Genomic DNA, 15,771 nt, shown 5'->3' on the forward strand with positions numbered 1-15,771 from the left:
CAAGCTAATTCTAAAATTGAGATGGAAAAGCAAAAGACAAGAATAGCAATGACACTTCTAAAGATGAACAAGGTAGGATATTTCCTTTATGAGATATGAAGGTTTATTATAAAGCTATAGTAAACTAGACAGTAGAGTATTAGTACAGGAAAGACCAATGGAACAGAAAAGAGAGCCACAAACCAACCCACACTTATATGGAAACCTGATATACGACACAACTGTCCTTATAGATCAAGAAAGGAGAGGTCATTCTATGATGATAAGAATTCACTGGTTATCTACATGGGAAAAAATAAAAAGAAATCTAATCTCTATCTCACATTTTGCACACAACACAAATCAATTCCAGATGGAATAAGGATTTAAGTATGAAAAAAGCAAGATTTTAGAATTTTAGAATTTTGAGGAAAAAATATAGATTAATATCCCCTTTAAAAATTTTTTTAATAGACACTGGGGAGGGTATGTGCTATGGTGAGTGCTGTGAATTGTGCAAGACTGTTGAATCACAGACCTGTACCTCTGAAACAAATAATACATTATATGTTAAAAAAAAAGAAGAAGAAGATAGCAGGAGGGGAAGAATGAAGGGGGGGAATCGGAGGGGGAGACGAACCATGAGAGACTATGGACTCTGAGAAACAAACTGAGGGTTCTAGAGGGGAGGGGGGTGGGAGGATGGGTTAGCCTGATGATGGGTATTAAAGAGGGCACGTTCTGCATGGAGCACTGGGTGTTACGCACAAACAATGAATCATGGAACACTACATCAAAAACTAATAATGTAATGTGTGGTGATTAACATAACAATAAAAAATTTTTTAAAAAATTTTTAAACAATGCAAAGATGGGGGGACAGAGAGAGAGAGATATAGCCTAAGAAATCCAAAATATATATAACAGGAATTTCAGAGGAAGAGGGCTTAAAAATGACTAGAAATTAAGGAAACTAACCTAATAACAGAATTTTCAAAGAGTTGATTCCTTGGATGAAAAACCACCATAAAAGTAAAAATGATAACATAAATCACAAAATTAGGAATGAGGATAAAAACAGAACAGATACAGAAATGTTTTCTTTTATTGTAGTAATATATACAAATTCATACTAATGTAATAAGCAATATCTGGGAATATCTAAGCTACCAAATTGACAGAAGTAGAGAGTGAACAAAAAATCCCCTTCCAAAATAGATCCTGGGCCCACTTTTCACCAAAAAAAAGGACAGGGTAGATGTATCTTATACAATTATACAAGATATGCCTTCCTGAAAATCTAAAATTCAAAATTCATGTAACATAGCACCATTTTCTTGTGTTTTTAAGATTTATTTATTTATTTGAGAGAGAGCGCACGCGCGTGCGCACAAGTGGGAAGAGGGAGAGAGAATTTCAAGCAGATTCCTGCTGAGCATGGAGCCTGATGGAGGGCTTGATCTCATGACCCTGAGATCATGACCTGAGTCTAAATCAAGAGTCTGATGCTTAACAGACCGACCCACCCAGGCACCCCACATGGCACCATTTTCAAAAAAAATTATAAGTATCCTATTTATCAGCTAAACCATAAATACAATTCACTTGGCCACCACCTTTTAAGTTACATGATTGTTAATCATTTTTCAAATTTAGGTTGATTCATATTACTGTACATTTTATACATAAAGCAAGACTATTGATTTTTTTTTCTATAAACTGTTTATTTAGTGCAATTTCCCATGTGTGTAATTCAGATTCAGAGTGGCTTTAGTGTATTTTCAAACCTCTAAGAAACAGTAATTCTCATGCCGTAGAGACTGTTCAAGAGCACAGAAAAAGAGAGAATACCTCAAAAAAATATTTTATGAAACTATTATAATTCTGATATCAAAACCTAACAGAGACAACTTAAAAGTGATACTTATTAATAGAGATACAAAAATCCTAGGTAAGTAAGAGCAACTCTAACTCATGATCTAGACTAGAAGTTCTCACAAACTTGCCGCTCACCAGAATCAACAAATGCTATTCATTTTCTCCACTAACAATCTAAGGCACGGAGCCAGCTAAAAGCTGGTATGCCACTAGAGCTCCCATAGAGGACCTGCCAGCTTACAAGAGTCACTGTGTTCGTTTCCAAACCCGTTTATGCCAGTTGTACTAACACGGTAATTAGATCAATAAGCCAATATCACAAAAATATATACAAATTGAATTTAAAAAGGGCATCTAGAAAATGGATTTAATGATTTTTTTAACCGATGAAAATTAAGGATGAGATTTTTAAGTTTTTATTCAAATTCCAGTTAGTGAACATACAGCATAACATTAGTTTCAGGTGAATCACAATACAGTGATTCAATAGGTGAATTCAAATAGATGATGGGGATTAAGGAGCACACTTGTTTTGAAGAGCACCGAGTGTTGTATGGAAATGTTGAATCATGAGTGAGATTTTTTAAAGGAAGGGTATGGGAGGGAGGAATCGTAAATTTTTAAAAGGACTCCACAGTCTGATTTTTCTGCAGGTATCATTAAGATCTCATCAAACTTTAATAAACCTAAAGGAAAAATCATAGATAATTTTGGATGTGGCTTATACCAGAAGGATGACATGACACTCTAATAGCAGATCCAAATTTAAAGAGGTCTTGGCAACATCAAATAATTGGCAGAGGAAGATACATACACAGGGTTAGACATAAAATGTTTACAGTGTGTATGCATGGCTTTTAATCAGTCCCCATTCAATCAACGTTTTCAATTAGCCAACCAACTACCTGTCTTGATTGCATTGGATAAGAGGACTTCAATTATAGTAAATTATAATACCATGACCAATTGACCAATTTGGGTTTACCCCAGGAATGCAAGACAATTGTACATTGTATAAATAGAACAATAGAAAACAAAATAATCATCTTGAGAAATGCCAAATGGCAGTAGATAAAATTAAATTCCTATACCTTATTTTTAAGCTATTAATAAACTAATAATAAAGGACACAACCTTGACAAAATCAAGAATATCTATCTGAAACTACCAATAATTATCACAATTAATGGGAAAATGGTAGAAGCTTTTCATTAGAATCAGTAACTAAACATGTTTGCTCACTAGCAGCTCAATTATCAAATGTTATTCTGGAAAAAGGAATAAGGTATAATTATTAGAAAGATAGTGACATATATATTACTGTTTGAAGGAAACCATCTTACCTACCTGGAAAACCCAACAGAATCAATGAACAACTCTCAGAACTAATAAAGGAGCTTACTAAAGAGTCTGTTTCAAAGTAAATATACAAAATATTGTTTCCCTATATTCGAACAATAAGCAATTAGACCAAATCACTAAAAAAAAAAAAAAAAAAAAGATATTCCATGTAGATAGCAACAAAGGCTATAAAATGCCTAGGACTAAACATTAAATGGGCTGGACCTATTTAAGGTAAACAAAAATAACTCCTCTAAGAAACAAAATAAAAGACACTAGTGGAAATTAGTATCATTAATGTCCAATGATAGGGGAGTAGTTAAAACTTTATGGATGTTCATATAATGGAATGACATGCAACCACGTTTTTAAAGAATATAAAGATATGGAAAAACATCCACAATATACATTTAAATAAAGGAAAATACAGATTATAAAAAAGTACAATATGATTCCAATTTTGTTTTTAAACAAAAGGATGCACACATGCATAAAAGATATCTAAAAATGTAAAGCACATCAAAATCTTAACAGTGTTTGTCTCCAACTGGTAGGAATACAGGTGGTTTTCACTTTCTGCTTTACCCTGTGTTGTGTTTTCTATATTTTCTACAACGGGTAAATCAGAAAAAATTAAAAATATACATTGCCTCTTCCTAGAAATCCATAAGACGCCAATACAGCAATGCCTCCCCCTGCACCATGAACAGAATTTAACTGTTGGCAGGTGTTATCTCTTAGGGCTCCCCCAGCAGCTCAAGGGCTCTCAGCGTGGGACTTCACGAGGACGTGGTGAAGGCTAAACACCAAGTCATCTTCCCTGAGGGACCCACTAAAGATAACACCAAGAAAATCAGCCCAGTTGCAGACTGTGCGCCCCGGCAAACCTCTCAGAATCTGCTCAAGACTACCAAGGTTCCTCAGTCAACACACTTTTCATGCCTCTGGGAGGGACAGAGAAAATCAACCTGCCATTGCCCACAGAAGCTTCTTGGGTCCCACGTCCCAGCGGTCCAGATCTAATCTAGAGACTTCCCTGTTTCCACTGGCCCATGCAACCCCACCAACCCTCTGGTCCTCATGCCGGTAAACAGGATTAAGGTAAATCCCAGGATTAAGTAAAACCCGCAAGATGCACTAAGAGGTAACTCAGTGCTGTCTATTTCTGAGAATCTTCCCCTAGCTGGCTCCCCACCCCTCCTCCAAGACACAGGACAGGTCAGTGTTTTCTGCTGGATCTCAGGAAATACAGTTGATCCCAAACAACATGGGTTTGAGCAGCATGGGTCCACTAAGACACAGATTTTTCCAATAAATACAATACAGTGTTGTAAATGTATTTTCTCTTCCTGATCATTTTCCTAACAGCATTTTCTTTTCTCTAGCTTACTTTATTGTAAGAATACAGTATGTAATACACAAAACATACAAAATACGTGTTTATTGACTATTTATGTTATCAGTAAGGCTTCCTGTCAACAGTAGGCTATTAGTAGTCAAGGTTTTAAGGAGTCAGAAGTTATCTGTGAATTTACTATCGTGCGGGGGCTGGTGCCCCTAACCCCCATGTTCTAGGGTCAAATGTACTTCCTTTCTTCCCCTCCCACTCCCTTTCCTCCGTTCCCTTCCTTAACTCCCTACCCCCACCCCCAACCCCCCAGGGAAATCAAAGAGCCCACAAATAGGTAAACAATACATACATGAAGACTGGATGGAGAAGATGCCATGTTAGTGGGGGCAGGGCCCAACAGACCGTCTGCAAGCTACAAATTAAACACGCTGGTTAGCAACAGGACTAGAGAAACCACTTCAGGGAAGACTGGACAGCCCCGAGGAAGGAGAGCTCCAACCAGGGAGGCTATAGAAGCTGTGGGAGGAACACGTGTTTTGGAGTTAGGTAAGACTGGTCTAAATCCTGGCCCCACTGCTCTATCAGCTGGCTGTGTGACCTTGGTCAAGCCCCCTGACCTCTCGGAGTCAGCATCCCCATCCAGAGAACAGGTGCAAAGCCCGGTTCCCAGGGCCACAGTGAGTGTGGAGGAGATGAAGGCCACGCACAGCTAGCACGGCTGAGGCACGTGCAAGGGGCTCGGCCAGTGCTCCCTCTCGCCCGCTTTCTCACTGCCCTTGGCACCACTCACTCAATGCCATTCTCACATGCCCTCCCTACTCAGACCTCCCCGTCTCAGATGTACTCCAAGCTCCCCATCGTCCCTGGTGGTTTCTTCTAACAGCTGGGCCACACCAACCCCTGCTTGGGCACAGTTCCAAAGTTTGGTTTCTGAGCCTTTTCTCTTCAAAGACAAGAACCAGGGCATCCTACGGCTTCCCCCAAGCCTGTAAAAGGGGGGACTCTGAGAGTGTTATAGCCCAACACGCCTTTGCTATCCTAGAGAAAACTTCCTGCATCCTTCTCTGGCATCAGATCCTTGCCTGCCGTCTTCTGGTCCTGCGACTCAGTACTTTATAGGGTGAATCCCTGGGCTGCAGGGTCCAAAGAGCCTCAGGAGTCAGGACTGGAGACAGGTGACTTTTTCAGAGACCACTATAATGGTCCCAGAGAAGGTGACAGCGCTCTGGGTGGATGAGTACCTGTCTAGGCAGACAAAACCAGGAGATGCATTCCAGGCAGAGGAGATAACAAGTGCAAAGGAGTAGAGGAATAAACTATGGCACAGCCGAGAAAGCAAATGGCTCAGGAAGGCAGGCACTGGGCAGCAAGCAAATAAGGCTGGAGGGCTGAGGACACTTGCCAGGACACAGACTCCCAGGGTTAGACCCTGTCTGCCTTTGAACCCCGAGTAGGGGGCTCTGGAAGACTCCACAGGTGGCTGTCCTCTCCTTGACAGGAAGAACCTGGGAGACACACTCACCTGGGGGTCAGAAAGGGCTCAGGAAGGGCAGGAGGCAGTCTGCTGGGACCCAGAGGGGAGTCTTGGAACCCACAGACCCATCCCTGCCCTGTGAAGGGGGAGTCACTGAGGAGATCCTAACCTCCCCCAGACCAGCCTTACGGCTGCTCAGAGCCAGAAGCACGGGCAAAGGCCAGTGGGCAGCAGGCCAGGCCACTGGATGGTGCCGGGGGGGCTGGCCACATGTGTTGGTGGATGTGGTGTGACCCCTGGCAGAGACTGGATGAACTCCACACAACCCCCCCCCCCCCCCCGCCGGCCGCCTCTGCCCCTCCCGTTCTCATCCTGAACCTCACAGAAGCCTTCTTGTTATTTTTAATACAGTTTGTTTTTAGAAAGGTGAGAGGGAAACCGGCAGTTCACCAGAGCAAAAGGGAGAAAAAATAAAGCTAAACACAGTGCTCCAAAGATCTGGTCCGGCTTCCGAAATTACACGTTCCCCTTTGGGACTCGGGCATAATTTGCTGCTCCAGTTCTGGGAGCACGTTGCCACCTTCACGGCGTCCCAGAGACTAGAAGTGGGGCAGTGGCCTCCAAATGAGCCCCAGCCGGGGAGCCGGGGGGGCGGCCAGCCTCAGCACCCCACCCCACAGTGTAGGGAGCAGGCTTCACGCCGCCTGATGTCTTCTCCATGCCAGCCTGCATTTCCCCCAGTACCTGCCCACCTCATACGCATGCACACACGCACACGCACATACACACGCGCATGCACACTCACACACGCAGTCCCACTGCCAAGCCCATGCTCCCACTACTTTGCCCACCAGGAAAACCCTCCTCTCCCCTCTGCTGTTCTGACCCCACCGGCCTTTGAGGCCAGCCACCCCCCCGAAGCCTTCCTGATCACTTAGCCCATTCTGACCCACATGGGCCAAGAGAGTCCCTGATCTTTGTCCCTGGCTGATAAAGCATCTCATGTAAGATCAGCAACACACCTCTCATCTCTCCCAACCAGGGTGAAAATTTCAAGGTGTTCTCCTCTTTATCTCTCTTCACCATGCATATGGTCCCCACCCCCAGACCCAGAAATTCTCCTTCTCTGGAGACTTACAGGGGAGCCCCCCCTACCCAGGGTGGGCTCGCAGAATGATAGGCAAGAGTCACTCATGACCAGGTGACTCCAGGGGCATCTCAGTGCCTGCACAGTGGGAGATGGGCGGGGTGGGCAGGGGCACCGCCTCTACTCTGAGCTTCTGGACCCTCAGTAGGAGATGAGGGGGAGTATGCTCTGTGTGTGTCCTGCACACTCTTTCTCTCCACCACTTCATAATCAGAACATGAAGAACCAGCTCAATGAAGATGCAGATTAGTAAACAGAGACCCCAACTATATTTTAAAGAGAGAAATGGAGTCTGATTAGGGGTCAGAGACAGAAAGAGAAGCCCAGGAGGGGGGTGGAGGAAAAGATGGAGAAGGATATGTTGGTAGCCGTTCATTCCGATTGTGTCCTTGGTTGGAGGTGATGCCTATTTGTCATAATTATCCTACATCTTCCAAATTTTATATAATTAACATGTATTTATAGCCAGAGAAAAATTAATATATCCTTTTTTAAAGCAGAGCATTAAATGGAATGAAATAAGCTCTGTGCCCCCTCTTTGGGGACATACCCAGGCCTGCCCTCAGAATGTTAAAAGTCAAGGCCATGATTCCTACAACACCACCGACTGAGTCTAGACACACCCTTGGGGGCCTGCCCACACACCTGCCCCCCAGCTCCCCCACCTCTCACACACACTCTGGACACGCGTACACACCACCCCACCCCCAGGCTACGGGTCTAAAATCTACACAAAGGAGAGCCGCACAGACCAAGAATAAACTGTGGAGTTAATTCATGTCAGCCTATCTCCTCCAGGCCCTGATCACCAGAAAAGAGTTCAAGAAGCCAGGCACCCACCTCCATGGGGTCTCCTCACCCCAACATGGCTGCCTACCTAGAAGCTCCACAAGGCCGAGTGGACAGATCTGCTTATACATGCATTTTGGACCATCTCTAGAATTGGCTGCTCCTGAGAGAAACCAAACATTTCTAGAAACCTGAAAAACTCTCTGCCATGTCAGCCCAATGACAACATCGGCAAAGAGTCTGAGATGACATTTCTAATGTGTGGCAGAGTCCTCCCAGGAACTGAGCCAGTGATGGTAAGGAGGTTCATCAGCAGAGAGGAAGTACCACTGAGGAAGGAGACAGGAGGGACTAAGACCAAAGCCAGATCTGGCAAGAGCATGTTTGAGGCTAGGGAGGAGTCCTCAGCTGGGTCTGCAGCCAGGACCTAGTGAGCTCAGCAGGGGAGACCACATCACCATGAGCATGAAACAGGCTGCTGAGAAACACGGGGTGGACAAACAGGAGGCAGGCAAAATCCAGATTCTGCCGGACTTCCCATCCCTCCAGTCCCCAGAGGGCAGGGACTTCTACTTTAACTGGGGGAGGGGAGAAGGGCTATGAGCCCAGCCAGAATTATCTGGCAAACCATTTGGAACTGGTGCCCATTGCCTCCGGGATCTGCCTCAGAATGCCTGGTCCTCCCAAGTGCCGAGTGGTGTGCAGGAGAGACGGAGGGAGCAAAAGATTTCCTGACCAACCAAATATGATCGCTGGATCTCAGAGGAAAACACAATACAAAATTGGTTTTCCCCAAGTCCCCCATCAGACACCATCAGGCCAGGGCTTCCCGGAGACCGGCCCAGGGCTCCCTCCTGGCCTCAGGGTTCCTTGGGAGAAGGGCTCTGCCTCCTCAATCAGACAGGGAGCTCCATGAGGGCAGGGTCCAAGCCTCCTCCATCAGAGCAGGCAGATCTCACTTCCTCCTTCTCCTGGCCCACCTCTGAGGCCCTGTGAGCCCAGCCCCTCCACACGTGGCCACACCGCCAGGAGCCCAGATCCCAGCTCCTCACCCTTTGGCTGGCCAGCAGCTCTAGCCAGAGTGGCCATGTGCTCCCACAAAGAGCGCAGACCCTGCACTGGCTCAGAGCCCAGCCCCGGTTCACTCATGTCAGCGCCGGGAGGGTGTCCAGGCCGGGCCTCCTCACCGTCCACCCCTGGCTGTGCTTGTAGCCGGCAGGATTCAAAATAGTCTCCCCCCGCCGCCCCATCTGAGTCTGTAGACATTTTGAGGGCAGCACACACAGAGAACGGAAATCCTGCTGGGCAAGCCCTGCACTTCCCTGCATAGACTCAGACAGCCCATTGAGGGGGTGGGAAACAGGAGCCAGGATTGGGCAGACTGGAGTTTGGGGCTAATTATCTGCCTAATTCAGCTACAAACAGCCACCAGGCCAGAAGGCACTAGTATTGAACATGGCTGAAGCCTGGGTAGGACCATCCAGAATTTCCACTTGGATTTTCCCAGTCTAGAGAAGCTCCTTCTTAGACCCATACAGAGAGTAGGCAGGTCATCCATCCATCCATCCATCCATCCATCATCCATCCATCTGTCCACCCACCCACACACCCCCCCATCCAGATAGACTTCACTGAACACCTCCTTTAAACCAGTCCTGTGCGGGGCATGGAAGACACAAAAGGAGTGTACCCAGTGACTGTCCTGAGCCTGGTCTGGGGAAGGTGGCTGGCATTTGCAGAGACATTCAGGACCTAAAGCAAGGGCAGTGACCAAGATATAGACAGGACTTGCAGGAGAAGGGAGGGAGCCAGGGACGAATCCTGGGAGGAGGTGACCACAGCTAAGTTGAGTCTTAAAGAATGACTAGGAATAGACCAGAAGGTGTCCCCAGCAGAAAGGATGGTGGACAGAACCCCAGAGAGTCACGGAGGTGGGAGAGATGGAGAGCGTGGGGCTTCTGAGGACTCTTAGCATCAGAGAAACTACAGAGCAAGCCTCTTGTCTCAGCAGCAGCTAGGCCCACACCAGAGATGTTCCCTTGGAAGTGGCACAAAGGTGAAAGATGCACAAGCAAAAAAAAAACAGAAATCAGTCTTAAATGTTAGAAGGAAGCCCTGTAAACACATCTCCAGGAGAGCTTTGAGGATCCTGAGCCCGACTTAGCACCCCAGTGCGTTCTCTTGCTCCTGAGGCCGATACTTGTTTGGTGGTTTAAAGAAAACAGAACCTCCTGAAGTGGGACACCATCCCTGGGTCAATAAAGAGGCCAAGAGCCTAAGGACACACGCATTGTCTACACTGGCTGGAGGCCCTGCCTCTGGGCAGCAGGGAAGCTCTGGGAGCCCCAGCGCCAGGGGTGCGACCGGTGACCAGCATCACGCAAAGCCAAGAGGAGGGTGACAACCTAGAAGAGGTAGCAGGTCAAGTCTGGTGCTCACTGTGAGGCCATCTCCACCGAGGGAAGGACTGGGTGATCTTGGCCCTACAGGAACTAGGCAGCGCAGGGCCCAAGGCGGGGAGAGTGCTCCCTGCTCACTAAGAGATGTCACAGACCCCCTGCCATGCTGTTCGGCATTGGAGTCTGGGTCAGCAGCTGGCCCTCGGTTGCCGACTACATAGCAAAGGGATGCCTCTTACCTGTCTGCAGGGTTGGATTCCCTTGGAATAAGATCCCCCTCCTGCCCCTCACCCTTTCTTTTCCTGGAGGCGGAGGGAATGGGGCAAGAGGGACTATTGGCTTGGACACAGATCTCTCCTTTTCAGCTGCTTCCAAGGTGCCCCCACACATGAGCCTATAGATGAATCTACCCCTAAGCAGGGTTCTGGCTGGGGTAAGGCAACGGGGCTAGAGCACCCCCAAGACTGCCTGCTCACTCTCTCCCCTGTCTTCCTTCTCTCTCATTTGCGGCCCCCACCATGATTTCCTGAGTAATTGTCAGGGGGAGCCTTCAACACGGCCCCCTAAGCAGAGGGCCCATTTTTTTTTCACATGCTTTGGGGAAAATGATTGGGTCTTGCCCAGACACCACACACAGCCTTCCCCCAACCCCACCACCCCACTCCTGACCAGACTGAAAGCTCCCATCTGGGTCCCTCCACCTATACGGTATCCAGCCCCCAGGGTACGAGGGAGATGTCTTATAGAGGCCCTGTGATAAGGAAGGGAAGGGAGGAGGAGTGGGAGAGATGAGGAAGGGGGAGGGGCAGCCAAGGCCAGCAGAGCCCGAGTCTCTTTCGGGGACCCAGTGCTCGTCTTACCTGCACAGGGATGAGGGGTTCCTTGTCATCGATGTCAATGAGCACATCTTCCCCAGGACTGAGTAAACTCACATCATCTGTAGGGAAGAGCGGTATCCAGGCCCGAGAGGGGCTCCCTCAGGGGCCCTCGCCCCTCTCCAGCCCTAAGACTCAGCAGGGATACTGAGACAAGAGGCCCTCAGCCTTCCACACTTCTCAATCTGTGTCCTTCTCTTCCCACCTAGTTCTTCCCTCTCCCGCCTCTGTCTCTCCCATCTTTTTCTCACATTCTCTGTCTCCCCAGTTCTCTCTCTCCCTCCTCATCCCATGGAATCCCTGCCTTTCTCTCTCCCTCAAGTCTTCCCCCACATCCTCCCACAGCAGCCCTGGCCTCTCAGTAGCCCCAAGCGAGGTGATGCCCTGAGGAAGGCAAGATTCCCACCCTCCTGGTCCTGGTCACTTGAGCAGAAACCACTTCTCGCTCAGGTTCTGGTAAGAGGAGGGCTTCCGGGCACATCTCACCTGGGAAGCCCCACCTGCCTCAGCCCCTCTGCCCTGGCCCTCTCCCTCAACAGCCCCACACCCTACCTGGGCCGCCCTGTGGGGACGGACTCTCCTCGGAGTACAGGTCACACATGAATCTCTCCAGGGAGCGGATGGTACACTGGCCCACCATAGGCCGACGGCCAAACTGGCGGTTATCAATGACCTTGATCACGATGGGGGGACAGTAGAGGTCCTCCCTGGGCAGCATCTGGGCAGAGTGGGAGGGAAGCTCTGGGCGGTGGCCTGAACCCATCTCTGGGAGGCTTCGGGGTGGGGGGGTGCTCTCCTTCACAGAACAAGTTCAAGAAGCGAAGAATGACTATAAACCTGCACATAACCCTCAAGAGCCATAAATCCAAAGTGGTGGTTGCCTGAACCCAGGCACTGGCCAGGGGAGGAGAAGACACACACCTTTTCAGTCTGCCTCTTGAATGCTGTATGCAGAGGCTGACTTTTTCCCCACAGCTTTACCTTCCAAACATATCCAGCTCAGCCTGAAGCTAAAACAACTCTACTTTCCCTGAACCCTCACTGGCTGGGGAGGGGAAGAAGGGAGAAGTTGGCCCAGGTCTCAACATTTCTTGCAGACAGTCCCCCCCAAGTGGATACTCAAGAGTTGGCTTACAGACCCAGATTCTTCTCCTCCCAACCCCAGCCCCAAAAGCACTTTGAACACAACTTGAAATAATTTATATGCTCTCCTTCGGTGGCGGCTTTGGCTCAGCCAAGAGGAGGCTCCTGTTGACAGCCACTGGGCCTGGAATTTCTATAGCGCTTTCATCTTGCAAACCATTTTCCTTTCCTCAGACTTGCCTTACTCCGGCCACTAGGCCCAGGCAGCCCAGGGAGCTGCAGAGGGCTGGGGGCCTGCGGGCCTTGGGGGTGAGCCCACAGCAAGGCTGGAGGAGGACCCAGTCAGGGAAGGTTTGGAGGAACTGCAGAAGGTCAGAGCCCTGGTGGGCCCCTGGGTAGAGCTCCAGGGGGCTGAGGACTGCCCTGGTAGGGAAGGGTGGGTCCTTGGGACTTCTGTGCACTCGGTATCTGGGTAGGAAGGAGCAAGCTGACCCCATTTGTGCTGCTCACAGGCTTCCACTCTTCCAGTGAGGAGAGGGTGAGCACTGCTTCCCCACTTCCACAGACAAATGAGGAGGGAAAGATGCCATGACCTAGCCAGGATCCCACAGGAAGCTGCCTGGAGCCCTGAGGACATTCTAGGCACCGGGAGCCTGGAAGGGGACAGCAGGGAGGTCAGGCTTACCACTTCCATGAAGAGGGTGCAGATGTCGAAGTTGGGGTTCTTCCGGAGGTTCTTGATGACACAGGACTGCACTGTCTGGCCCCCGCACTCCACCACGAGGCTGGGGGAGGAGATGCTGGCCAGCTGGTAACTCTTCATGTTCCGCAGGCCCCACGCCAGGATCTAGGGACACAGAGTGAGGCGAGTGGCTGGGAAGGCCCCAGGCCCCAGGAAAAGCCGGGGCCAGGAACGGGAAGGGCCAGGCTGCCTCCCCACCCCCCCCCCCACCCCACCCCAGAGCCAGGCTCACCTCTATGGCAGTACGCTGGAGAACCGGCTTGATGTTCTGGGGAACCATGTAGATGTTGGCCTCCCTCTGAGGTGGTGGGTAGGGCAGGTCTGTGTCCTCCGACTGCAGGGGCGTGACAGGCAGGACAGAGACAACAGTGGCAGGAAGACCAAGGCAGAGAGATGAAAAAAGGGCAGGACAGTCGGGGCAGAAAGAAGGACATGTGTGGAGAGAAGGAAACAGAGAGTCAAAGGCACAGGAGTGGGCAGGCAGGCAGGCAAAAATGAGAAAACGAAGTCAGTTTCTGCCAGGCACCATCTTGTCCGGCATCACCATCTGAGCACCTTGGCCTGGGACTCAGGTCACCTTGTTTCACATGAACCCCTCCTCCAAATACAGGCTCTGAGGCACCAGTGAGCTGCTCAGGGTCTCCCCTTCCCCCTCCCCCACACAGACACATACACACACTGCCCACTTGCATCCTAGCACGCCCACTCCAGCCCCGCTTGGTCCCAGAGAAGACCACATACCCTCCCCCTAGCCTGGTTCTCCTGCCTCCAGGCTCAGACCCTCCCGACCTACCATCCACTCTGGTGCCCCATCTCCATCCCCCACACCACGCCCAGGCACCTGCCAGCCCCAAACCCTCACCTCTCACATCTGTCCACCATGAAGACAGAACACCTGCTGTTAGCCAGAAAGAAAATGTACAAATAGGAGAAGAGGATTTAAGTGCCCGTCGTCCGTAGGCACTAAAGGGAGCCACTGGGGAGGTTCCTTCACCACCACACACCGAAGATGAGAGCAGCGTGTATCAACTCTGCCTACCGAGGGTCTGCCAGAAAGACCAGGGCAAGAACCCCCAACGATCACAAGGAAACACGCAGGGAAGCAGCTGGGGCAAGGCAGGCAGGTGCCGCTGTGGCTCGAGCAACTACCAAGTCTCACAGTGGTTAGGAGCACAGGCTCTACTCCACCAGCTGCTGAGTTAGGTACGTTATTTCATCTCCTGGTGGCTCAGTTTTTTCACCTATAAAATGGTTATTCAAAGTTGCCAACCTCTCAAGATTAGTGTGAGGCTTGAAGAAGTTGATACTAACACTCAGAAGAATGCCTGGTTCACGTGAACCCACAACAGCTCTACTAGCCCATGTGGCACCTTTGTGGCAATTAAAGAAAGACGTCCCTTCCTGAAGACTCTTTACTTCCACGTCAGAAAATCGTCATATTTTACTAGTTTATTAGAACAAGACACTTTACTGCCACCTACTGGAAAATTGTTATAATAAAAACAAATATATGATGTCTGCGCTGGTAATTGCCTCCCCTTAGACACAGAGCCCTTGTGCAGTGCACAACCCACACGTCCATACAAGCAGGCCCTGACACTCGGGAAATGTTGACTGTAAATAAAAGGGCTATGTTGGATACTTTACAGAGCTTGCCTTGTGTAATCTCATTTAATAAACACTGGAATCAGTGGATTAATTCTCCAAGTGATTTGCTTTGGGCTCCTTCTCAAATGATGGTGCATCCATGTACAAATGCTCTGACGTAGATGGCGGGAGCAGCTGGAGCACTGACACACATTGGCTTCCTCCTGCCTCTATGAATCACTTCACAACCAACCCCAGCTGTCACTCTTGCCCAGCGACACACTGATGACACTACACTTCCCTGACCTGCAGCGGTAAGAAGCTCATTTCTAGAATCAGACAGACCTCAGTTCTAGTTCCAGCCCTGCTGCTTTCTAGCTGTTTGACCTTGGGCAAATTATTCAACGTCTGTGACTCATTACCCTCATATGAAGATCCAGGATAACAATACCCTCACGAGCCCACTCCAACAGTCAGTGAGAGAACAAACAGCAAGTGTCTGGCACCCAGGAGCTGCTTTAGGAAACTGTAGTGACAGCAGGGATGACCTGATTGTTGTCGGTCCCATTGCTTTTACCATTAGCGTTGTCGTTCTCCCAGGGTGACTTGAGGGGTACCCAGCCACCAGAAGCATCTCTCAGAACAACACTGGCTTTGTAATTAACTATCCCCGTGCCCCGCGGGCACAAAGCAAAGGAATTCCTAATCTACCTCCACACCTTCAATGCAGGTGATGTGGGATAGGAAGCAGCTACATTTTCAGACTGGCTGGGAGACAGGTGCTGTCAGGAGGGGCCATGTGCCGAGCTGCCCCAGGGCACAACTCCAGGGGGCGCTGTGCACGTCACAGTTCCCATAAGCAGTGGCCTAGGGGGTGGAGACAGGGCTCTTTAAAAGAAGGGTTTTGCCTGAAGTTCATGGTCTGTTCGTGGCCTGCTTAAGGCTGATGCCCAGCCCAATGTGGGGTGGGGGGGGGCCAGGGCCAAACATCCAGGACCAAAAGGAGCACAAAGAAGGGATCAGAGAGGCAGAAAGATCAAACCTTTCTCACATGCTTATACCGTTCTCCTGAACCACCAGGAAAACTCATTACTATAGCTTCCCCACCCAGAACATTTCTCTCCAG

At 49.2% G+C, this 15,771-nt stretch overlaps 1 protein-coding gene across 21 annotated transcripts in view; it reads right to left on the bottom strand.

Annotated features, from left to right (window-relative positions):
• Positions 1 to 15,771, bottom strand: part of DYSF (dysferlin) — a 202,329-nt gene that overhangs the window by 49,202 nt on the left and 137,356 nt on the right. For 12 of the 21 annotated variants that reach the window (XM_078056412.1, XM_036118158.2, XM_036118154.2 and 9 more), the window contains 5 exons: positions 13,291 to 13,392; positions 13,002 to 13,163; positions 11,786 to 11,951; positions 11,219 to 11,295; positions 4,899 to 4,961 (listed from right to left, as the gene is read on the bottom strand). In XM_078056412.1, coding sequence (XP_077912538.1) covers positions 4,899 to 4,961; positions 11,219 to 11,295; positions 11,786 to 11,951; positions 13,002 to 13,163; positions 13,291 to 13,392 — 570 coding nt within the window. The remainder of the gene's footprint in view (positions 1 to 4,898; positions 4,962 to 11,218; positions 11,296 to 11,785; positions 11,952 to 13,001; positions 13,164 to 13,290; positions 13,393 to 15,771) is intronic. The other 9 variants (XM_036118164.2, XM_036118160.2, XM_036118156.2 and 6 more) reach the window with 1 other exon arrangement.

Source organism: Halichoerus grypus, chromosome 10 (genome assembly GCF_964656455.1).
Source record: "Halichoerus grypus chromosome 10, mHalGry1.hap1.1, whole genome shotgun sequence".
NCBI classification, from domain to species: domain Eukaryota; kingdom Metazoa; phylum Chordata; class Mammalia; order Carnivora; family Phocidae; genus Halichoerus; species Halichoerus grypus.